Here is a 21901-nt window from a genome sequence, read left to right as displayed (position 1 = left end):
CCTTCACCCCCTGCCCACTCTGGCCCTTCCATCCTTTCCTGAGGCCAGGAAATGTGAGCAGGAGGGAAGGGAGGGACCAGCTCCACCACCAGCCTTGGAGTGTGGAGCTGACAGGTCCACTGGGCTGTGCCAGGCCTGAGGCTCCTCTGTGGTCAGGCAATGGACAACGCCAAGCCAGGCCTCCTTACAGAGAATGCCAAGGATGGGGCAGGAGGGTGCCTGGGGGGCCACGCCGTGGGGGAGCCTGACGGTGCTCTGGACGCCCACTGCCCGGAGTAGGGGAGACACTCCCATCCTCAGGCCTCCCGTGAAAGCAGCACCAGGCACACAGCCAAGCACAAAAGACGCCTTTATTGGTGCCCAGATCTAAAGGGCAGGATGGGCTGGTGTGAAGATGACGTGGAAGATGACGGTGCTTCCCCTCTTTCCCTGAGAGTCAGCCTCTTCCCCTCCGGCATGGGGCCTGGGGTGGGGGTTCCAGACTCAGACCCCCACAGCCCAGGGCAGGGGAAGGGTCTTGAGCTGGGTCGTGTTTCCCTCCTGGGCCAATCACAGAGGCAACAGTGGGAGTCCTGGGGAGGGGCGTGGCTGGCGTGGGGGTGGGGCCTGGAGCCCTCAATGCAGCACCCTGCAAACCCCAGGGGCAGCCCCCCAACCTGTGCCCGGCCCTGCAGGGTCAGCTAAGGCACAGTGGCTGGGTCCTGTCCTGCCGGAGGCCAGAGCAGTCCCAGGGACCCAACCCTCTCAGGATGCGCGGCCGGGAGAACACAGCTACTTCTTTCGCCGGGCGGTCCGAGAACTACTGGTCCAGGGGTTGGGGGCTGGGGTGGCCTGTTCGGAGGCAGCTCCAGAGTCTTTATGCGGGGCTGGCCTGCGCTTCTCCCCGCTGGCTGGTGCCAGGGGGGAGGACCGGAGAGACCAGGGTGCTAGCAGGGCCTGCACAACTCTGACAGCCCCTATGGCCACGAGGAGCCCCCAGAGCAGGGCGGGGGCCTCCAGAGGAGACAGCTGAGTGCGAGTCCAGTGGAGGGCCTGGGCCAGAGTGCTGTTGGCACTGCGGGCCCGGGGTGGGCTCTTGTCCTGTGGGAGGGAGATTGGGGAAGTGCTTACTGGGTTCACCCCAGGAGACTAGGGTCACCCCTGCCACCTCCCCTAGCCTGGCTGATACCCCCTTACCTGCAGCCCAAACTGCCTGAGCAGTGTCTCCAGCGTCGGGTCTCCCAGGGACACGGGTGGGAAGAACTCCTCCACCCACTGGCGCCGCCACCACTGGCTGCAGCGGGACCTGATGTTCAGAGCCTGGCGGCACCTCGGGCTCCACACCCCACCCGGTGCCCGGCCTTACCCCCGCCCCCCGGGCTCCACACCCCACCCGGTGCCCGGCCTTACCCTTGCCCCCCGGGCTCCACACCCCACCCGGTGCCCGGCCTTACCCCTGCTCCCCGGGCTCCACACCCCACCTGGTGCCCGGCCTTACCCCTGCTCCCCGGGCTCCACACCCCACCCGGTGCCCATCCTTACCCCTGCTCCCCGGGCTCCACACCTCACCCGGTGCCCGGCCTTACCCCTGCTCCCCGGGCTCCACACCCCACCCGGTGCCCGGCCTTACCCTTGCTCTCCAGGCTGGGAGAACCAGTACTTGTAGCGCTGGGCTCGGACGTAGGTGGGCGGCTGCTTGTGGAAGGGATACCTGGCCACTTGACTCTGGATGAGGCGGATCACTGCAGCGAGAGGGGTCAGTGTGGCTCCCGCAGTACCCTCCCCGCCCCCTCTTGTCTCCCTCTCCACCCTGCCCCTCCCCACCCCGCTTCGCACCTGGCTCCTTGCCCTGCAGCAGGCGCAAGACCAGGCTTGTGAACCACGGGCTGTGCGTGTGCGGGCCCAGGGCTGCAAACCACATTTGCCAATCCAGGCGTGGTTGGTGGGGCACCACAACTGGGGGAGGCCGGCTCAGGTTCCCAGGCTTGTACATGAACTCGATCTCCTGCCAGGCAGGCCGAAGTCAGCTGGGCCAGCTGACCTGGGCCCCACCCTGCCCGCCCTGTGAGGGCTCACCGTCCAGTGGTGGCCATCGTAGCTGCCCTCCAGCACCACCTCAGGCCGCCCACCAAGCCCGGTCATGCGGCGGAAGAGGCCGTAGGAGTTGGCCAGCTGCAGGTGCTCCACGGCGCCAAACAGGCGGTGGGCCCCAGTCCAGAGGCGCCCGTGGGTCCCGGGCTCCACGTAGGAGTACGGCACCTGGAGGCAGGTGGGCGGTTCTCAGGGCTGTCCTGCCCCCGGCCTGCCCCCCAGCCCTCCAGTGCTACCCACCAGGCTGATCAAGAACAAGGCCACAGTCGCAGTGCTCACAAGGGACAGTTTGACTGCAGCACTGAACTTCCGTAGCCAGCCCCGCACCTGGGTCCACCTGTGGGTAGGGACCCAAGATCGTCATGGCGGCCCTGCACACCTGTGCCCCCTCCCCGCTTCCTGGGCCATGTACCTCCAGAGGGCACTCAGCAGCTCCCAGGCCAGGGAGGCCACACCCAGCCACACAGTGGGCAGCGTCAGTGTCTTTAGCCACTGAGAGAACTGGTGGAAGGTGAAAGCTGGCGGAGAAGGGGGGTGTGAGGACTGGTCCGCCCCTGCCCTCTGGCCCCCCCCAAGTCGGCACTCACTGGTTCTGGAGTGGATGGTGCGCTGCTGCCAGTCAACCTCCAAGCCAAAGTAGTGCACAGTGCCATAGGCTAGAAGCCCGTAAACGGCTAGTTCCAGCAGCAGCGACAGTGTGGCCAGCAGGGCCTTGGGCCAGGCTGTGGGGCAGGACAGTCATGGGTCAGCAGAGGGTCCCTAGCCAGGGGGCTGGGGTGCAGTTAGAGTGGGAGTCCTGTGGGGGTGTTGGAGGGGAGAACCCCCGGGAGGGCAGGGGGCTAGCGACAGCGAACCCAGGACGAGTGACACGCACAGGTGGTCGTCTTCTTGCGGCTGCCATGGCCAGGCTCAGCAGCCAGGTGCTGGTCGTCTAGCAGCGCAGTGGTGAGCACCAGCGTCATCAGGTTGAAGAAGTTGTAGTTGCCAGTGATGATAATCAGGACCTGCAGCAGCACCTGGGGGCGGCCCACTCTCAATGCTCCCGGAGACGGACGCCCGACCCTGTGATGCAGCCCTACCTAGTAGGCACCCACCTCCATCCTGCGGGGCGCATCCCTCTGCTACAAGGCCTTCCCAACAGCGGTTGCCACCTGTCCCCGGGAGCCACCCTGTCCCCAACAGGGCACGCTGAGCAGTGCTGAAGGCCGAGCCCTGTCTGCCTCTCTCTGACAGCTGCAGCTCTCACCTACCTGCGAGTAGAAGGCAGCCAAACGCAGGCGTCGAATGGGGGCGAAGAACAGGGGCGGCACGGCGATCTCGATTAGGAAGGTGGCCACCACGCTGAGCTTGTGCAGCCAGACAGGCAGGTGGTGTGCGAACCAGGCGGCGGGCGTGGGCAGGCACTGGGTCTCGTAGTGGTAGGTGAGGGCTGCAGGCGAGAGCAGGAGTCAGGGCTGGCAGAGCCCCCAGACCACCCCAGGTCCAGGAAGGGCCCCTCACCAGTGAGCCCCCACCACGCGGGGCAGCGACTGGTCAGCTTGACCACGCCTGAGGCGAACATGAGGCGGAACAGCAGCCAGCGCACTAGCCAGAAGGGGAGGTCTTCATGGGGCAGGGCCCCTGCCCGCCCGCCCTGGGGGGCCTGCTTGCGGTGGGAGGCTGGCCTCAGCGGGGCCACCAGCACGGCCAGGAAGCCAGTCTCTAGCAGCAGGGAGTCCCTATGGGGACAGAAAATAGCACCAAGAGCTCCTCCCGACACAGCTGCTCCCCTGGGAGGGTCCTCCCAGGAGAGGCCCTACCCCACCCCCACCCAGCCTCCCGCAGCCCCAGGCCCAGCGGTCACTCACCACTGGAAATAAAGGAACACCTGGCCCACCTGCAGAGAGAGGGGCCGTCAGGGAGCAAGTGTGGCTGTGGACTCAGTTAAGGCAGAGGCAGGGGTAGGGGTGGACTGAGCTGGTCACAGGGGTCCCACTTGCCTGGCAGGCCGAAAGGTAGGCAGCCCACAGCAGCAGGTAGACGACGGGGTGACGCAGTGGGCTCAGCAGCAGGGCCCCCAGGGCCAGTAGTGCGCCCAGCAGGCTCAGCAGCTCCAGGCCCTGGGCCGTGTCCAGCCCCAGTCTCGGCGCTTCCCACAGCAGCGTGGGGGTCTCCCACAGTTGCTGCCAGCGGCCCTTGCCCTGCGGCCGCAGCGTCTTCCTTGCAGGTAGGATGCCCTCGGGGCCATACAGGCCTGTGAGAGGGCACGTCAGGGCCAGGCCCTGGACAGCCCTTGCAGACTAGACTAACTCTGAGTCAGGGCCTGCAGACCCCCCAACCTAGGTCAGAGCACCCGGATATCTCCATCCCTAGGTCAGGGTCCGCAGTCCCTCCAGAGCCCGTCCCCCAGGTCAGGACCTGTCAAAACCCCGTCCCAGGGCTAGAGGCCTGCTCAACTAGCGGGGTCAGGGCCTCCACCCAGCAGAGCCCACTGCCCTCTTCCAGGTCTCAGCCCGACCTCCTACCCGCCCCACCAGGTCTGGGAGGAAGCCGCTCTCCCACCTCTCCCAGAGTTCTGTCCCCCACCCCAGGTCAGAGTCCAGAGCCTCACAGCAAACGGATCACCGCACCGATTCCTACCCCCACAGCGGCCTGCAGGACACGAACCTCCGCCCCCTACCCCCTCCGGCCACGCCAAGGCCTGGCCGTCACTCCCAACCCCAGACTGCGTGAGTGCCGGGCACAGAGAAAAGAGGACATAGGGACCCGCGCCGAGGCTGGGGGTGTCCCACCCTGGGTGCCTTCACCTGGGATCTGCGTGTAGAGGGAAGCGAAGGCGAACATGAAGACGGCCGCCACGCCCTGGAGGAAGAGCCGCCGCGGGAGCCGGGAGCCCGCCATGTCCGCTACGCGGCCCGCTAGAGCAGGGTCCGCCCTCTCCGCCCGCCCGCGGCAGCTCCAGGCCCCGCCCACCCCGCCCGCGGCAGCCCCCCAGGCCCCGCCTCCTCGGCGCGCCCCCCAGCGGCAGCTCCACGCCCCGCCCCGCCCGCGTCAGCCCCAAGCCCCGCCTCCTCGGCCCACCCGCCCGCCCGCGGCAGCTCCAGGTCCCTCCCTACCTCGCCGGCGGCAGCCCGAGGCCCCGCCTCCTCACTGCTCCGCCCGCCCAACCCGCGGCAGCCCCAGGTCCCGCCCCGCCCCGTCCCGCCCCACCCACGGCGGGCCCAAAAGCCCGCCCGTCCAAACCGGCGGCAGCCCAAAGCCCCGCCCACCGCCCGCCCCCTTCGGCCCCGGCGCCTACCCTGCGCCGCGACTTTTCCGGTGCGCTCCGGCCGCGCGGCGCGGGGCATCGCCTCTTGGGCTTTGGCCCGCGTTACGTCATAGACATGCGCGCGACGCCGCGCCTACGCATTTTCCTGGGCGGGAACAGCAAAATGGCGCCAGAACTAGTGGCGGGCTGAGGACGCCGTACCCCTCGGAAGGCAGCCCTACGGTCCCTTTGCCGCCCGTTCCCTCCCGGACATGGAGGACGTGGAGGCGCGCTTCGCTCACCTCTTGCAGCCCATCCGCGATCTCACCAAGAACTGGGAGGTGGACGTGGCGGCCCAGCTGGGCGAGTATCTGGAGGAGGTGAGGGTGGCGGGGGAGTGGCGCGGGGTGGGCCGGCGGGTGGGGCTGCGGGGCGGGGGCTCCGGGCCCGGGGCTGTGGGCGTCCCGCAGCCTCCACGCTTATGGCCATCTGGCGCTCTGGCCGCGCTGGTCTTCGGGCTCCCTGCTTCTTTTTAAAATCCATCTCTGCCTCCCCAAATCACCCCTTGTTAGATTAGCGTGGAGCTGTCATTGCAGGTCTCCACCCGTCAGCGAACCGTGTGAATGATTGAGTGGGTGGTGACCAGCCGTTTCCCCAACGCAGTGGAATAGTCTAGAAAGCGTTATTGCTTTTGTTGCAGTTATTAAGAGCATGCTTGTGTGTTTGAGAGGTCTGGATCACGACGTCAGAGGGATTTTTTATCTTGGATTTTCAAACCAATTTCAGGCTATTGCTGTGCTCCATTCTGTTAGCGATTAGTGTTTCTTCCATATTTGACAGCCCTGTCTAGACCTCTGTTAAGCTGTCTGCTCCGTATCTGCACTTCATTTTCACTCCTCAGCCCAGCTCAGTCTGGCGTCCACGACACTTAAATTTTTGTTTCTTGTTTTGATCAACAGTGATCTCCATCCTACCCAATCCATGGAACACTGGAAGTGTCCTCTTACTCAAATCAGCATTTGTTGGACTGGCTACTCCTTCCTTTTTGAAACATAGTAGTAAGATTGTTTCCCTATTTCATTGCCTGCTTTTTTTTTCTATCTAGTCTCTAAGTGTTGAGTTCCTCAGGATAGGGCCTGGGTGATCTTCTGATGCATTTCCCCTGAACAGTGTCATTTATTTCTATGATTTTTAAATATCGCCTGTATTAGGACAACTACCAGATCTGCAGCTCCATCTATCCCAGGTCTTTCCTCCAGATCTACTTTACATATCCAGTTGCTCTCTTGACATCTACTGGGTGTTACATAAACATCTCATTTAACATATTTAAAGTGGAACTCTTCATTTTTCTGCTTAAACCTCAGCCTTTCCCATCTCGGAAAATGGCACCACTGTTCAAAGGCAAAAGCTGAATGTGACTATAGTGAAGCCCCACGCTTAACACCCAGTTCACCCATGAATTCCATCAGTTATACCACCAGAATATCACTTGAATTCATCTGTTCTCCACTTTATCTGGTCTAGGCCACCATTGTCTCTGGCCTGGATCTGTGTAAAACCTTCCTATTTGGGTTCCCTTATCCCTATTTTTGTCCCTCTCCGATTCGTGCTCCAACCAGCAGCAAGTATGACCCTTAAAAATTAAAATCCGGCCACAGCACTGTTTTCTGCCTAAAACCCCTCAGTGGCTTTCCGTTATGCTCAGAATAAAACCCAAATTTCCTCCCCTGAACCTGGCTCTGCTCCCCGTTTTAGCCTCATTTTGGCCTATTTTGTATCTTCTTTTGTACCAGGTAACCTGTGGCACCCCAAGCTTTTTCTTGGTGGAAGGTCTTCATGCTCTCTGCTCCACTTGGGAATGTTCTTTTTTGTTTTTATTTTTTATTTTGTTTTATTTTATTTTATTTATTTATTTATTTATTTTTTTGAGACGGAGTCTTGCTCTGTTGCCCGGGCTGGAGTGCAGTGGTGCGATCTCGGCTCACTGCAAGCTCCGCCTCCCGGGTTCACGCCATTCTCCTGCCTCAGCCTCCCGAGTAGCTGGGACTACAGGCGCCCGCCACCTCGCCCGGCTAATTTTTTTGTATTTTTAGTAGAGACGGGGTTTCACCGTGTTGGCCAGGATGGTCTCGATCTCCTGACCTCGTGATCCGCCCGCCTCAGCCATCCAAAGTGCTGGGATTACAGGCGTGAGCCACCGCGCCGGCCTCTTTTTTGTTTTTAACTGAAGAGAGACTTCATATGGCAAGGACAAGAAGAAAAAAAATCAGAGAGGAGGATCTTACTATGTTGCCCAGGCTGGTCTCAAACTGCTGTGCTCAAGCAGTCCTCCTGCCTCAGCTTCTCAGGTAGCTGGGACTACAGGTGTGCACCACCACACCTGACTGGGAATATTCTTTTAATGACTGAGTCTGTTTTCTTTTTTCTTTTTTTCTTTTCTTTTCTTTTCTTTTTTTTTTTTGAGATGGAGTCTTGCTCTATTGCCCAGGCTGGAGTACAGTGGCACAGTCTTGGCTCACTGCAACCTCCGCCTCCCGGGTTCAAGTGATTCTTCTGCCTCAGCTTCCCGAGTAGCTGGGATTACAGGCATGCACCACCACGCCCCGCTAATTTTTGTATTTTTGATAGAGACGGGTTTCGCCACATTGGCCAGGTGGGCTTGTACTCCTGACCTCAGGTGATCCACCCAGCTCTGCCTCTTTCCAAAGTGCTGGGATTACAGACGTGAGCCACCACACCTGGCTGACTGAGTCCTTTTCATTCTTTAGATCTTAGTGTAAATGTCAGCTGACCACCCTATCTAAAATAGTTCTCTCCATCTCAGCACCTTATGTACTTTAGAATGTTTATCATAAGCCATTTAAAAAATTTTTTTTTTTTTTTTTTTTTTTTTTGAGACAGAGTCTTGCTCTGTTGCCCAGGCTGGAGTGCAGTAGCGTGATCTCGGCTCACTGCAAACTCCGCCTCCTGGGTTCACGTCATTCTCCTGCCTCAGCCTCCTGAGTAGCTGGGACTGCAGGCACCTGCCACCACACCCGGCTAATTTTTTGTATTTTTAGTAGAGACGGGGTTTCACCGTGTTAGCCGGGATGGTCTTGATCTCCTGACCTCGTGATCCACCTGTGTCGGCCTCCTAGCGTGCTAGGATTATAGGTGTGAGTCACCACGCCCGGCCAAAAAAAATTTTATTTATTTATATGTTTATTTTTTTGAGGCAAACTGTCACTCTGTCACCCAGGCTGGAGTGCAGTGGCGCAATCTCAGCTCGCTGCAGCCTCCATCTTCTGGGTTCAAGCGATTCTTCTGCCTCAGTCTCGAGTAGCCGGGATTACAGGCGCCTGCCACCACGCCCGGCTAATTTTTGTATTTTTCGTAGAGACGGGGTTTCACCATGTTGGCCAGGCTGGCCTCCAACTCCTGACCTCGTGATCCGCCCACCTCAGCCTCCCAAAGTGCTGGGATTGCAGGTGTGAGCCACTGCGCCTGGCCACAAGCCATTCTTCAACTCAACCTGTTTGTGGCCTGTCTCCACCCTAGAATGTGAATTCTGCCAGGGCAGGGACCATGCTTATGCCCTCTTTTGTCTGTTTAGTAGAGTGCCTGGCACATAGGTGTGGATGTTAAAGTGTTTGTTAAATGCACGTGTGTCTGATGACTGAACTTCTCTGCTCTGATACATAGTTGGCTGAGAAAATACAGGAAACTGTGCTGGGCAGAGCTCCTGTGGATTCAGGTTTTCAGATCAAGCAGGGTCCATGGGGACACCTGTTCACTTGGTAAATCTCCTTGCTGGCTTGGTCAGCTCCCTTCCTGCTTTCTTGTGTCTGCTCTTCCAAACCTCTGCTGCTTTAAGTCCTCATTTCCTGGTTTCTAGTATTATCTTTTTCCTTCTTTCATTTTTCACACACTACCATGATGTTCTTTTTCTTTTTTGTTGTTTTTTGTTTTTTGTTTTTAGATAGGGTCTTGCCCTGTTGCCCAGGGTAGAGTGCAGTAGTGCCATCATGGCTCACTGCAGCCTTGACCTTCCAGGCTCAAGTGATCTTCCCATCTCCCAAGTAGCTGGGACTGCAGGCACGTGCCACTGCACGGCTAATTTTTTTGTATTTTTGGTAGAGATGGGGTGTCACTGTGTTGCCCAGGCTGTTCTCAAACTCCCAGCTCAAGCGATCCACCTACCTTGGCCTCCCAGAGTGCTGGAATTATAGGTGTGAGCCACTGCACTGGCCAGAATGTTCTTTTTCTAATACTGTCGTGATCCTACCCTCTTTTATCCATTTATTTATTCATGGTTGTTAGTTGTGAATTGTGTGCCAAGAACCATGTTAAACTTTGAAAAAATAGTGCCAAGCAAAGCAAATGATAACCCTCACTATGCCAGGGCTCCCACTGTCATGGGAAGACGGGTCCAACAGAGTAACCGCGTGGAGGTATAATAAATACGCATTTGGTGCTTACTTGTGTTAAGCACCTGTACACCTGTTTATGTGCTTTACACATACGAATGCAGAGTCCTCACAGAAACTCTGTTAGAGGCAGTAGAGATGTGCCCTGAATGATCAGTGGTTAGTGGCAGATCAGAATCCATCCTCCACCGCTGCAGGTGACTTTGTGTAGTCAGAAACTGATGGCCAGGCATGGTGGCTCACGCCTGTAATCCTAGTACTTTGGGAGGCCAAGGCAGGTGGATCATTTGAGGTTAGGAGTTCGAGACCAGCCTGACTAACATGGTGAAAAGCTGTTTCTACTAAAAATACAAAAAATTAGCCGGGTATGGTGGTACACACCTGTAGTCCCAGTTACTTGGTAGGCTGAGGCAGGAAAATCGCTTGAACCTGGGAGGCAGGGGTTGCAGTGAGCCAAGATCGCGCCACTGCACTCCAGCCTGGACAACAGAGTGAGACTCCATCTCAAAAAAACAAACAAAAAACAGCAGAAACTTACGAGGGATTTGAAAGAAACTATATGGTCCTATGGAGAGTTTGGGAGACCTAGTTTCGGATGAAAGTAGTTGCTTAATTATGGTGAGCTAAAGAATGTTCCAGGTGGAGGAAACCTGGCGTTGGCAGGTTTGGAGTTTTTACAAAAATTAGCCGGGCGCCTATAAGTCCAGCTACTCAGGAAGCTCAGGCAGGGAGAATTACTTGAACCCGGGAGGGGGAGGTGGCAGTGAGCTGAGATTGCACCCCTGCATTCCAGCTTGGGTGACAGAGTAAGACTCTGTCTCAAAAAACGAAACAAAACGGAAGGTTCTGAGTTGGGAGTAGAGAGGAGGGCAGGCAGCTGGAGAGGGAGGCTGGCCAGCATGGAGGCCTCCCTCCGGCTCCATTTAATTTTTTGGGTTTTTCCTACCACTCTTCCGAAAAACTCAAAATCCTAAACAGAGGCACTGAGCAGAGTGTGGAGAGTGGATGTGAGGGGAGCGAAGGGCAGGAGGAGCCCTGTCAGTGCAGAAGCAAAAGGGGAGGTGGTGGGGCCAGAATGGGGGTGACTACGGAGAGGAACCCCTGGGTTTCTGGGCAGGTGGGTTGGGGGCTATCTGGAGTTCAGTGTGGATGCATTCAGTGTGAATCTTGGTGAAGACATCCAAGCAATGTTTGAAGAAGGCAGCTGGACGTGTGGGTTTGGGCTCAGATGGCAGGTCCAACCTGCGGAGGTGAGAAGACAAATGAGGCCCGGTGTCCTGGGAGCGGGCAAGCCGGCCGGGCTGAGGGTCACTGGAGAGAAGGGCCACCTCTGCAGCTCGGCTTCCAGGCCGCCCTCTCCTCCATGTTCCCTTCTTTCTGGGCCAGCTCTTCAGGTCCTGAACACCCCCAGGGTCCTCACACTCCGTAGACGACCATGCTGCTGTTTCCTCTCCCTTCCTCCCAGATCCGACAAACACGCTTTATCCTTCAAGAGCTAATGGAAGTGACTCCCCTTGGGGACGGCTTCCCAGCCTTTCCCCCTCTTCGTGCTACCATGGTTCCCGAAATCTTGCCTCTCCCCAGCACACCGCACGCTTTGGCCATGTTTAGATCATGCTCATTTTCCTGAAGAGATGTGTCCAGTCTCTGCTAGCTGCCTTCATGTTCCCTTCATCTGTCTGGTGAGCCTCTGCGTTTTCCAGGCTTAGCTTTGACATTACCTATGCATGTGTTAATCAGATATTTACTGGGCACCGGGGTCGGGCACTGAACAGAAGGCTGGAATTACACTAATGCTGCTCACAGTTCACTAAGGGACATGATCACACTAATAGAGCTGCACGGAGGCCCCAGGAATGGAGGGGCTCTGAAAAAGAGTTTGCATGGGGACAGTTGGGGGTGGGCATTCCAGGCAGATGGAAATGCAAAATTGAAGAGCTGGAAAGACACACAGGGGCTTCAAAGTGTTGTTTGTGGCTGGGCGCGGTGGCGCATGCCTGTGATCCCCGTGCTTTGGGAGGCTGAGGCAGGAGGATCGCTGGAGGCCAGGAGTTTGAGACCAGCCTGGGCAACAGAGAGAGACCCTGTCTCTACAAAAACTTTTTTTTTTTTTTTTTTTGAGACGGAGTCTCGCTCAAAGCCGCCATACCGGCCTGTTTTGTTTTGTTTTGTTTTAGTGTCATTTGCTGAGAAGGAATACCAACGAGCCACAGCGTTGGGGAAGATCTTGGGTTAAGTATGGAAGTAAAGTGTTTGGGGACATTTGAATGTACCCGCCCAGGCTGGAGTGCAGTGGCACGATCTCCGCTTACTGCAAGCTCCGCCTCTTGGGTTCACGCCATTCTCCTCCCTCAGCCTCCCAGGTAGCTGGGACTACCCCGGCTAATTTTTTGTATTTTTAGTAGAGACAGGGTTTCACCGTGTTAGGATGGTCTCCATCTCCTGACCTCGTGATCTGCCCGCCTCAGCCTTCCAAAGTGCTGGGATTACAGGCCTGAGCCACTGCGCCCTGCCTTTTTTTTTTTTTTTTTTTTAGATGGAGTCTTGCTCTGTTGCTCAGGCTGGAGTGCAATGGTGCGATCTCGGCTCACTGCAAGCTCTGCCTCTGGGGTTCACGCCATTCTCCTGCCTCAGCCTCTCGAGTAGCTGGGACTACAGGCGCCTGCCACCACGCCCGGCTAATTTTTTGTACTTTTAGTAGAGATGGGGTTTCACCGTGTTAGCCAGGATGGTCTCGATCTCGTGACCTCATGATCCGCCTGCCTTAGCCTCCAAAAGTGCTGGGATTACAGGCTTGAGCCACTGCGCCTGGCCTTTTGTTTTTTCTAAGTGTCGTTTGCTGAGAAGGAATACAGATGAGCCAGCGTTGGGGAGGATCTTGGGTTAAGTATGGAAGTGAAGTGTTTGGGGACATTTGAATGTACTCTGCAGCCAGCTGTGAATGCAGCCCCAGAGTTGAGGAGAGAGCTGGTCAGGATGGGTTTGGGGCTCGTTGGCTCATGGTTGGCAGCTTGGGCATGGGATGAAGGAATGTGCATGGCGGGGGCTGCATGGGAAGAAGAGAGGCTGAGGATGGAATGCCTGGGACACTGACATTTAAGGGGTGACAGGAGCTGGGGCTCCGGGAGGCTGAGGGGGGCAGAGGAAGGATGATGACTAATCCGTAACTGTTTCCTGAGTTCTCTGCCCAAAGGATGGAAACCTCTGCATTTTGTCTCTGCTTTTCCTACCCCTGAGGTTTCCTTTTCTTCTCTATGTCAGGGGTCTTCCTGCTGGAGCCTGTCAGCTTATGGCGCCTTGTGGAGGCGGCGCCTTGTGGAGTGAGCCGCTGTGCTGCCCTGGTTGTTTGCAGACAGTGTGCCCTGGGGGCCTTCCACTTCCAAAACAGGTTTTTGTTATAGGAAGTAGGAGGAAACACGGAGACCTGTCTATCCACCCAAATACCAGGGACAACCGGGGAGCCCACAGCAGAGCTCGCGCTACCCGTCTCAGGAGGTGCTGGGCAGAGACCAGTGATGGGTGGGGCTGCCCTGGAAGCAGCAAGTGCAGACTGGGCCTTGGATTCCCCCGCCCTTGTGTTGTTTCTTGCAGCTGGATCAGATCTGCATTTCTTTTGACGAAGGCAAGACCACAATGAACTTCATTGAGGCAGCGTTGTTGATCCAGGGCTCTGCCTGCGTCTACAGTAAGAAGGTGGGCCCTGCTTGACGCTGGTCTTGGCATTTCGGTGGCCAGTGGGACCGCAGTCAGTTCTTCTGGGGCAGGCGCAGTGGTCATCCCGTCTGTGACCTACCTCCCTCTCTCCTCAGGTCTCAGCCACTTCCTCGGCACCTTCCAACACCAAGAACTTTTTAATTTTAAATCGCACAGCCAGGCAGGGAGGGTCTTGTGTGCTGTTGGGCTCTGTTGTCTTGGGGGAATGACACCTGCTGTGTGCACTTGGGCACAGTCCAGGGTGCCCCATGCACCCACCTTACCCTTCCCCATCCTCTACTTGTGGGTGCTTCATTGTCAGCACCTCGAAAATCCGCAGCCACTACCCTCATGGTTCTGTGGAGGAGGAGGACAGGAAGTGGGTGAAGGACTGTGTCCTGCAGGCCCCGTGGCGGCTGGAGCTGGGACGGGGCAGGGCCAGGACATGAGGAGGAGGAACTAGGGTGATGCTGGCAGGAGCACATGGGCGGAGGAGCAGCAGGGCTACAGGCCATCGGCAGAGTGGGTGCCAAGCACGAGGGGCCTGGCCACCAAGGGCTGTGTGAGGCATACTGTGGGCACCACACTGCCGTCAAGGTCACCCGTTGAGAAGGCCATGCTTGGCGGCTGCGTGGAACATAGCAGGCAGGAGAGAGATGTGGGTGGCCTCAGCTGGTAAAGTAATTCTCATGAGATTCGTGGTTTGATTTGAGAATTATTTTTGGAACCAAAATTGGTGGTTTCTTGTACTGGAGATTTGGTGGTAGTGGCCAGGCCTGGTGGAGGGCACCGCTGGGAAGGCCTTGGGGGTGGGCCCCTCCTTTCTGGGTCCTCACTGCCTGCGTCTGGTCACCAGGTGGAATACCTCTACTCGCTCGTCTACCAGGCCCTTGATTTCATCTCTGGAAAGAGGTGAGTTCCGGAGCCACTCACTGTGCTGCCCTGCATGTGGCCAGGGAGGCCCCCGCAGCTTCTGGGATGCCCATGGGATACTTTTCTCTCTCAGGCGGGCCAAGCAGCTCTCTTCGGTGCAGGAGGACAGGGCCAATGGGGATGCCAGCTCTGGGGCCCCCCAGGAGGCAGAGAATGAGGTGAGTTTCTTGGGCACGTGGCCCCCGCCCACTGTGTGTTTGCCTGGGCTCGGCCCCCACGAGCTCTGTCTCCCTCCAGTTCCTGTCGCTGGATGACTTCCCTGACTCCCGGACTAACGTGGATCTCAAGAACGATCAGGCGCCCAGCGTGAGTCCTGGCCTGGCCCCTCTTAGGTTGGGGCGAGGTCAGCACTTTCCCTGGGGCTGTGTTGAGCTGATCGGGTGTGGGAAGGTGTCACTGCCCTGTGTGGGCTCTGTTCTCCACTGGAGTGGAACGATGCCTGGCTCACCCAGCCTCGGCCTCCATGCAGGAGGTCCTCATCCTCCCCCTCCTGCCCATGGCCCTGGTGGCCCCTGATGAAGTGGAGAAGAACAACAGTCCCCTGTACAGGTAGGGTCTGAGCCCGGCGGCGGCGAGGGAGGAGGGAGGCCTGCCTGGGAAGGGTCTCTACAGCAGGCGTGTTCTCGCCGGCACAGCCGTCAGGGTGAGGTCCTGGCCAGCCGGAAGGATTTCAGGATGAACACGTGCGTTCCCCACCCCAGAGGGGCTTTCATGTTGGAGCCAGAGGGCATGTCCCCCGTGGAGCCAGCAGGCGCTTCCATGCCAAGGACCCAGAAGGGTGAGGGCTTGGATGCGGGGGCTTGGTGGGAAGGAAGGGAGGGAGGGTCTTCTGGGTGGACTCTTGTGGGGTGCCCTGTGCTTGCCACCTCTGGTCTTGGGAGCTCCCTCTCTCTGGGTGCCCGCTCCAGTCTAGACAGGTTGGCTGGTGCTCATCCCACCCGTCTGCTGTGCCTTGATTACAAGTTAACATGGTCTCAGTGCCAGGGACCTGGTGCCTGGCTCAGGGCCCTGCTGTGTTCCCCCAGCCCAAGGCCTGGAGTCTGCTGGACTCTGCCCTTCTGCTGGCCCCTTGGAGGGGCTAGTTGAACACCAGGCAGGGACCATCTTGGAGAGGGGCTGGGCTGACCTTGTCCAATCCCTGTCTCCCAGATGCCGGGAGAACTGAGGAGCAGCCAATGGAAGTTTCCGTGTGCAGGAGCCCTGTCCCAGCACTTGGCTTCTCCCAGGACCCAGGTGAGAAGAAAGCTCCCTGGTGGGACTGGCATGGCAGCCAAAGGGGACCAGAGAGGCAGCTCTCAGTGGACAGGGGTCCAAGGCGCTGCCGTCAGCTGCCAGCCTCACACCCTTTCCATGGCCCACGGGAATGAGGCCTCACCCCGGGGAAGCAGCCACAGCCCCTGGCCTTACCTAAGCCTCAGCCCGTCTTGGTTCACTGACTGCCCTCTGCCTTCCTGGGTGTCCTCTCTGGGCAGATGTGGATGGCTGCATTTAAAGAGGAACATTTGCCAAGAAATAAAATGAACCAAACAGAGCACAGCACGCTAGCATGACGAGGAGGGTGCAAGGCACCTGCTGAATCCTCTGGGTTCCGTGACTAAAGCTGAGGGAGGAAGTAGCCGTCAGGGTCCCTCTGGTGCCGTCTGGTCTCGACATTCCTTGGAGCTGATCACTCTCTTGCTCCCTGTCCAGGCCCCTCTCCAGAAGGCCCGGCGCCCCTGGGCGGGGGTGAGGACGAGGATGCAGAGGAGGCAGTAGACCTTCCTGAGGCCTCGGCCCCCAAGGCCACTCTGGAGCCCGAGGAGCCCAGGAGCCCGCAGCAGGTGGGACCCACATGGAGGCCTGCAGAGCCTGAGCTGTGAACGGGGCAACCCTGGCTCTGGGGTTGAGTCAGCCTGCACGAGGAGGGCAGCGCTATGGCCTTGGCCCCGGGCCATTGGTCTGGGGCAGAAGCCCACCGTCCTGCAGCCCGTCCTGCAGCCAGCCCTTTGGAACGGCAGCTTCCGTGTTCCTCCCCTCTCTGGACAGAACTGATGATCTTCAGAGTAGTGGGCTGGCGTCCAAGGGTTTGGGCCCTGCCGAGCTCACAGCTACCTGGGATGGCTGCTGGTCGCCGAGGCGCCTCTTTTGCAGTTGGGCTGGTAGGAGGGGGTGTCTGGAGGCCATTGCTGCCTCCCTCAACCCCCAGGGTCAACTGTACGCAGTCTAGAGCCAAGAAATCCTTTTTATTTATTAAAGCAGAAAATCAACCCGATGCATACAGAGGAAATGTTAATGTTTCTTCACTCTGGTTGGTCGATGACATGGATATTTGTCATATTCTATTCGTTTTTCTTAGTTTTGAAGAAGAGTACCCCGTGACCACTGTTTTTTTTGTTTTGTTTTGTTTTGTTTTTTGCGAGACAGAGTCTCGCTCTGTCGCCCAGGCTGGAGTTCTGTGGTGCGATCTTGGCTCACTACAAGCTCCGCCTCCTGGGTTCACGCCATTCCTGCCTCCCGAGTAGCTGGGTCTACAGTCGCCTGCCACCATGCCCGACATCCACCCGCCTTGGCCTCCCAAAGTGCTGGGATTACAGGCATGAGCCACGGCGTCCGGCCCACTGTTTGTGTTTTAAAGTTTTTCTTCGGGTTTTTGTTTTAATGCCCCCAGAGAGTACTAGCAGGGTTTTTTTGTTTGTTTGTTTGTTTTTGAGACAGGGTCTTGCTCTGTTGCCCAGGGTAGAGTGCAGTGGCCTGATCTTGGCTCACTACAGCCTTGACCCTCTCTAGGCTCAGGTGATCCTTCCACCTCAGCCTCCCGAGTAGCTGGGACTATAGATGCGTGCCACCACACCTGGCTAATTTTCGTATTTTTTGTAGAGACGGGGTCTCACTACGTTGCCCAGGCTGGTCTGGAACTCCTTGCTCAAACGATCTGCCTGCCTTGGCCTCCCAAAGCACTGGGATTATGGGCGTGAGCCACTGTGTCTGGCCCCTGTAGGATTTTTCTTTTTTTTTAGACAGAGTCTTGTTCTTTTGCCCAGGCTGGAGTGCAGTGGCGTGATCTTGGCTCGCTGCAACCTCTGCCTCCTGGGTTCAAGCGATTCTCCTGCCTCAGCCTCCTGAGTAGGTGGGATTACAGGTGTGTGCCACCACGCCCGGCTAATTTTTTTTGTATTTTTAGTAGAGGCGGGGTTTCACCGTGTTGACCAGGCTGGTCTCAAACTCTTGACCTCAGGTGATCTGCCCACCTTGGCCTCCCAAAGCGCTTCGATTACAGGCATGAGCCACCGTGCCCGGCCCTTGTAGAGTTCTTGATGTTGACCCAAGGTGGAGTTCCTGGGGTACCCAGAGCCTTGAGTGGAGAAAGGGGAGAAGTGGAGACCCTGTGACTGTCTTTGCAGAGTGCTGCCCTGCCCAGGAGGTACATGCTGCGGGAGCGAGAGGGGGCCCCAGAGCCTGCATCCTGCATGAAGGTAGGAGCGTTGGGGCCCTGACCCTGGCAGGGAGGACGGGCGGATTCGAGGACTGGCTGCCTGCCCATCATGCTCTCGCTCCTGCGGTGTTCTCAGCCTGTGGCCCTTTGCACTTGCTCTCTTAGAGACCCCCTCATGCGACTCTGGGCCCCCACCGTCCCTCGATTGTTCCCCTCTGTGATCCAGGATTTGAGTGTGGTCGGCTCTGTCCCAGGCTCTCACCGCACTTGTTGCCTGGGCTTTGGGAGGGCGGCTGTGCACCCCCTACTCCTCCTTTGGGAGGGCGGCTGTGCACCCCCTACTCCTTTGGGAGGGCGGCTGTGCACCCCCTACTCCTCCTTTGGGAGGGCGGCTGTGCACCCCCTACTCCTCCTTTGGGAGGGCGGCTGTGCACCCCCTACTCCTCCTTTGGGAGGGCGGCTGTGCACCCCCTACTCCTCCTTTGGGAGGGCGGCTGTGCACCCCCTACTCCTCCTTTGGGAGGGCGGCTGTGCACCCCCTACTCCTCCTTTGGGAGGGCGGCTGTGCACCCCCTACTTCTCCTTTGGGAGGGCGGCTGTGCACCCCCTACTCCTCCAGCGCCTTCTTGTGCTCTGTGCCCAGGAGACTCCAGAGCCCTGGCAGAGCCTGGACCCCTTTGACTCCCTGGAGTCTAAGCCCTTCAAGAAAGGTAATTGGGTGGAAGATACCTCCACTCAGGTACTCCTGGCTGGGTCTCCTGGGGCATGAGGTAGGGGGGTGGGAGAGGGCTTTGCACCCTGATTGCCCAGCAGCTCTAAGACAGTCCCTGTTTGCCTCTAGGTAGGCCTTACTCTGTGCCCCCCTGTGTGGAGGAGGCTCCGGGACAGAAGCGCAAGAGGAAGAGTGCTGCCAAGCTGCAGGACTTCCACCAGTGGTACCTGGCTGCCTGTGAGTGGGTGTGCCATGCACTCCGGACCCCTGGGAGCTGGGGGCTGGGCCAGGGCCCGTGGAGGAGGATCAACACCCTTTCCCCACTGCCGTGGGCAGCTCTTGGCCTGGTTGGTGCTGACCATGTTCTCTCTCAGATGCTGACCATGCTGACAGCCGGAGGCCTCGGCGAAAGGGTCCGTCCTTTGCAGGTGAGGCTGAAGTCCTCAGGGAAGACAGTTTTACTCCCCTTCCCCTACGTCTGCCCCCACCTGGTGTCACCAGAGCCTCGGGTGGACTGGCACAGGGCCTGGGAAGGACAAGGGAGTCTTCACAAGGTCTTTGTCTGCAGACATGGAGGTCCTGTACTGGACACACGTGAAGGAGCAGTTGGAAACTCTCCGGAAGCTGCAGAGGAGGGAGGCAAGTCCCAACTGGTCAGCTGTGATCTAGGACCCCGTGGCGGCCCTGATGGGAGATGACAGTGCCCCTCACAGATGCTGTCTCTGGACAGGTGGCCGAGCAGTGGCTGCCGAGGGCCGAGGAGGGGCTGTGGTCTGCAGAGGAGGACCACCTGGAGGATTCTCTGGAAGACCTGGGGGCAGCAGGTGGGTGCCTGCCAGTGGGGGTGGGGCGGGGCTTGGCACCTGCTGCCAGCTGACTGGCTGCCTCTGTGCTGTCCACTCTCCCACCTCCCAGCAGATGACTTTCTAGAACCTGAGGAGTATGTGGAGCCTGAGGGAGCAGACCCCAGGGAAGCTGCTGACCTTGGTAGGTGGGCAGCGGGCTAGGAGTGCTGAGGGGCCACTGGAACTGGGGGCAGGGGAGAGTGTGGCCCCTCAGCTGCCCAGCTCACAGCTGCCCCTTCCCAGACACAGTGCCGGTGTCCCTGAGCTACGAGGAGCTGGTTCGAAGGAACGTGGTAGGCCTGGGTTAGAGAGGGACGGGGAGGGGAGGGGGATAGGTGAGAGGCGCCCAGGCCCTGCTTGGGAGGCAGTACCTTCTGCTGATCCTCTCCTAGGAGCTCTTCATCGCCACCTCCCAGAAGTTTGTCCAGGAGACAGAGCTGAGCCAGCGCATCAGGGACTGGGAGGACACAGTGCAGCCTCTGCTCCAGGAGCAGGTGACGCGGGGTCGCTGGGAACCAGAGCTGTCTGCTGCAGGCCTGTCCCAGGCCTTGCCTCTCTCCACAGCCAACACGCCCCTCCCTTGTGCAGGAGCAGCATGTACCCTTTGACATCCACACCTATGGGGACCAGGTGGTCTCACGGTTCCCCCAGCTCAATGAGTGGTGTCCCTTTGCGGAGCTGGTGGCTGGCCAGCCGGCCTTCGAGGTGTGTCGTTCTATGCTGGCCTCCCTGCAGCTGGTGAGTAGCCTGGGATGCGTGGGAGGGGGAGACGGTTCCCAGACCCTGCTGATGCCCCACCCCTGCAGGCCAATGACTACACAGTGGAGATCACCCAGCAGCCTGGGCTGGAGACGGCCGTGGACACCATGTCCCTGAGACTGCTCACACACCAGCGAGCCCACAAGCGCTTCCAGACCTACACTGCCCCCTCCATGGCCCAGCCCTGAGTGGGGAGCACCAAGGCAGGGGTGGGGGATGTGTACTGAGGAGCCGTGCATCTGCTCCTGGCTGGCCCGGCCTAATAAAGCAGTGTTGCCATCTCATCTTCCCCCAAAAACCCTTTTACGTACACCTGCCCTGCGCAGAGAAGAGGGCTGCCTGACCTCCATGGGCTGCTGGTACAGATCACACACGCACAGATTAAAGGCACCCTGTTTAATGATGGGGCCCAGGCTGCAGCGGCTTAAGACAGGACACTGCGGAAAGTCGCCATGTGCCGCCGCACACTGTCTGAGATCTGCTCAGCTGACTTGCTCCGGCCGTAGTAATCGGTGAAGAGGCCGTCAGGGTTAAGCAGGTAGATGGTAATGGAGTGGTCCACGATGTAGTCCTGGTCCTCATCCTTGGGGCCGGCACTGTAGTACACACGGTAACTGTGAGTAGCCTGGGCAATCTGTTCGGTGGAGCCGGTCAGACCCAGCAGTCTTGGGTGGAAGTCCTGGACATAGCGGGCCATGGCTTCCACATCATCCCGCTCGGGGTCCACAGTAATGAAGACGGGCTGCACTGGAGGCAAACCAGGCTCTGCTTCCAGCTTCCGCACCACCTGCACCAGCTTCTCCAGCTCGTCTGGGCAGATGTCAGGGCAGTGAGTGAAGCCAAAGTACATCAGCACCCACTGGCCCCGGAAGTCAGCCTTGCGGCGACCCTGGCCTTTGTGGTCCAGCAGGTGGAAGTCGCCCTGGCCCACAGCTGCCTGGCGCAGGGCTTCTATTCGCTTTTGCTGCTGCAGCCTCTCTTTCTCAGCCCTCAGGGCCAGCCAGGCCCCACCAAGTCCAGCTCCAAACAGGGCTGTGATCAACAGCCTGGTTCGAAGCCCAGGGCCCTGAGGCTGGCCCTGCCTACCTGTCTCTGCAGGGCCCTGCCTTGACAAAAACCAGGACCTCAGATGCAGGGCCTGGCCTCCCACGGTCCCAGGGAGGACTGGGGGCTTGAGGTGAGAGAGCCTGTGCCAAGCTGTGGGGCTCCGAGTCAGCAGCAGCATGGATCTGATGCTCCTGGAAACAAGCACAGGTGTCAGGAGCCAGAAGGGAAGGCCCAGGACGGTGCCTGGGCTGCCCCTGCGACTGGAGAGACCAGTCAACCCATCCGAAGGACCCAGCCCACGTTCAGGCTTAACAGGCGTTTGTCACTGCTCACCTGAGCTCAGAACACCTCCACCAAACATCCACACCTGTCACTCCTGTCCTCCACCTGGGATCACCAGCCTGTCGCCACACCTTGCCCCGCACCTCAGCAAGGTGACCCTCTTGCTGACTGAAAGCATTCCAAGTGCATGCCTTGCCTGGACTCCTAACCACGTTATCTATTCGCAATAAACCCATTTCTTAAAAGGAGGTGGGTAACTCTGGCTTGCAGTCCCTAAAGTAACCGATTCCTCCAGCACTTTCCTGTCACCTCGGGCCACTTAAGCCAACCGTGGCCCTTCCTCCACACTGCAAGCAGCAAACCTGCACGACCTACCCCCGGAGCTCGGACTCTGCCTGCCTGCCGTATTTAACCTTTCCTTCCACCGCCACAAAACCCCACCCTCCTCACATCCAGGCTTCCCAGCAGCTCCTCCGGGCTCACAGCCGACGCTCTGCCTTTGCGTTGGTGACC

General features: G+C 58.7%; 3 protein-coding genes across 10 annotated transcripts; 1 reads left to right on the top strand and 2 right to left on the bottom strand.

Annotated features, from left to right (window-relative positions):
• Window positions 1–330: 330 nt before the first annotated feature.
• Window positions 331–5464, bottom strand: LMF2 (lipase maturation factor 2). 4 transcript variants are annotated; one of them, XM_077949143.1, is made up of 14 exons: window positions 5348–5464; window positions 4050–4303; window positions 3918–3946; window positions 3571–3788; window positions 3321–3499; window positions 2945–3086; window positions 2658–2792; window positions 2483–2588; window positions 2311–2407; window positions 2056–2238; window positions 1816–1984; window positions 1610–1721; window positions 1177–1273; window positions 331–1080 (listed from the first exon to the last, which is right to left on the bottom strand). In XM_077949143.1, the coding sequence occupies exons 1-14, from the start codon at window positions 5394–5396 to the stop codon at window positions 772–774; spliced, it is 2079 nt and encodes a 692-aa protein (XP_077805269.1). In that variant the 5' UTR covers window positions 5397–5464; the 3' UTR covers window positions 331–771. The 4 variants fall into 4 exon arrangements, with proteins under 4 accessions (XP_077805269.1, XP_077805270.1, XP_028683381.2 ...); XM_077949144.1 differs by having other exon boundaries at window positions 2095–2238; XM_028827548.2 differs by lacking the exon at window positions 5348–5464 and adding an exon at window positions 4857–4974.
• A 13-nt stretch (window positions 5465–5477) lies between these two features.
• NCAPH2 (non-SMC condensin II complex subunit H2) lies at window positions 5478–21633 on the top strand. Of its 5 annotated transcripts, none has more exons than XM_015150689.3 (20): window positions 5478–5676; window positions 13297–13398; window positions 14255–14310; window positions 14405–14489; window positions 14569–14637; window positions 14801–14880; window positions 14967–15109; window positions 15481–15564; window positions 16021–16151; window positions 17712–17783; window positions 18387–18453; window positions 18585–18692; window positions 18830–18883; window positions 19024–19094; window positions 19186–19279; window positions 19374–19442; window positions 19544–19593; window positions 19693–19794; window positions 19889–20038; window positions 20107–21633. In XM_015150689.3, exons 1-20 carry the CDS (start codon window positions 5569–5571, stop codon window positions 20245–20247), a joined length of 1836 nt encoding a protein of 611 aa, XP_015006175.1. In that variant the 5' UTR covers window positions 5478–5568; the 3' UTR covers window positions 20248–21633. The 5 variants fall into 5 exon arrangements, with proteins under 5 accessions (XP_015006175.1, XP_001112760.2, XP_077805273.1 ...); XM_001112760.5 differs by having other exon boundaries at window positions 19371–19442; XM_077949147.1 differs by having other exon boundaries at window positions 13107–13398.
• SCO2 (synthesis of cytochrome C oxidase 2) lies at window positions 20441–21284 on the bottom strand. The gene has a single exon (XM_077949154.1). It carries the CDS (start codon window positions 21282–21284, stop codon window positions 20484–20486), a length of 801 nt encoding a protein of 266 aa, XP_077805280.1. The 3' UTR covers window positions 20441–20483.
• Window positions 21634–21901: the final 268 nt, after the last annotated feature.

This window comes from Macaca mulatta, chromosome 10 (assembly GCF_049350105.2).
Source record: "Macaca mulatta isolate MMU2019108-1 chromosome 10, T2T-MMU8v2.0, whole genome shotgun sequence".
NCBI classification, from domain to species: Eukaryota; Metazoa; Chordata; class Mammalia; order Primates; family Cercopithecidae; genus Macaca; species Macaca mulatta.
This window is presented reverse-complemented; position numbering and strand designations above follow the sequence as displayed.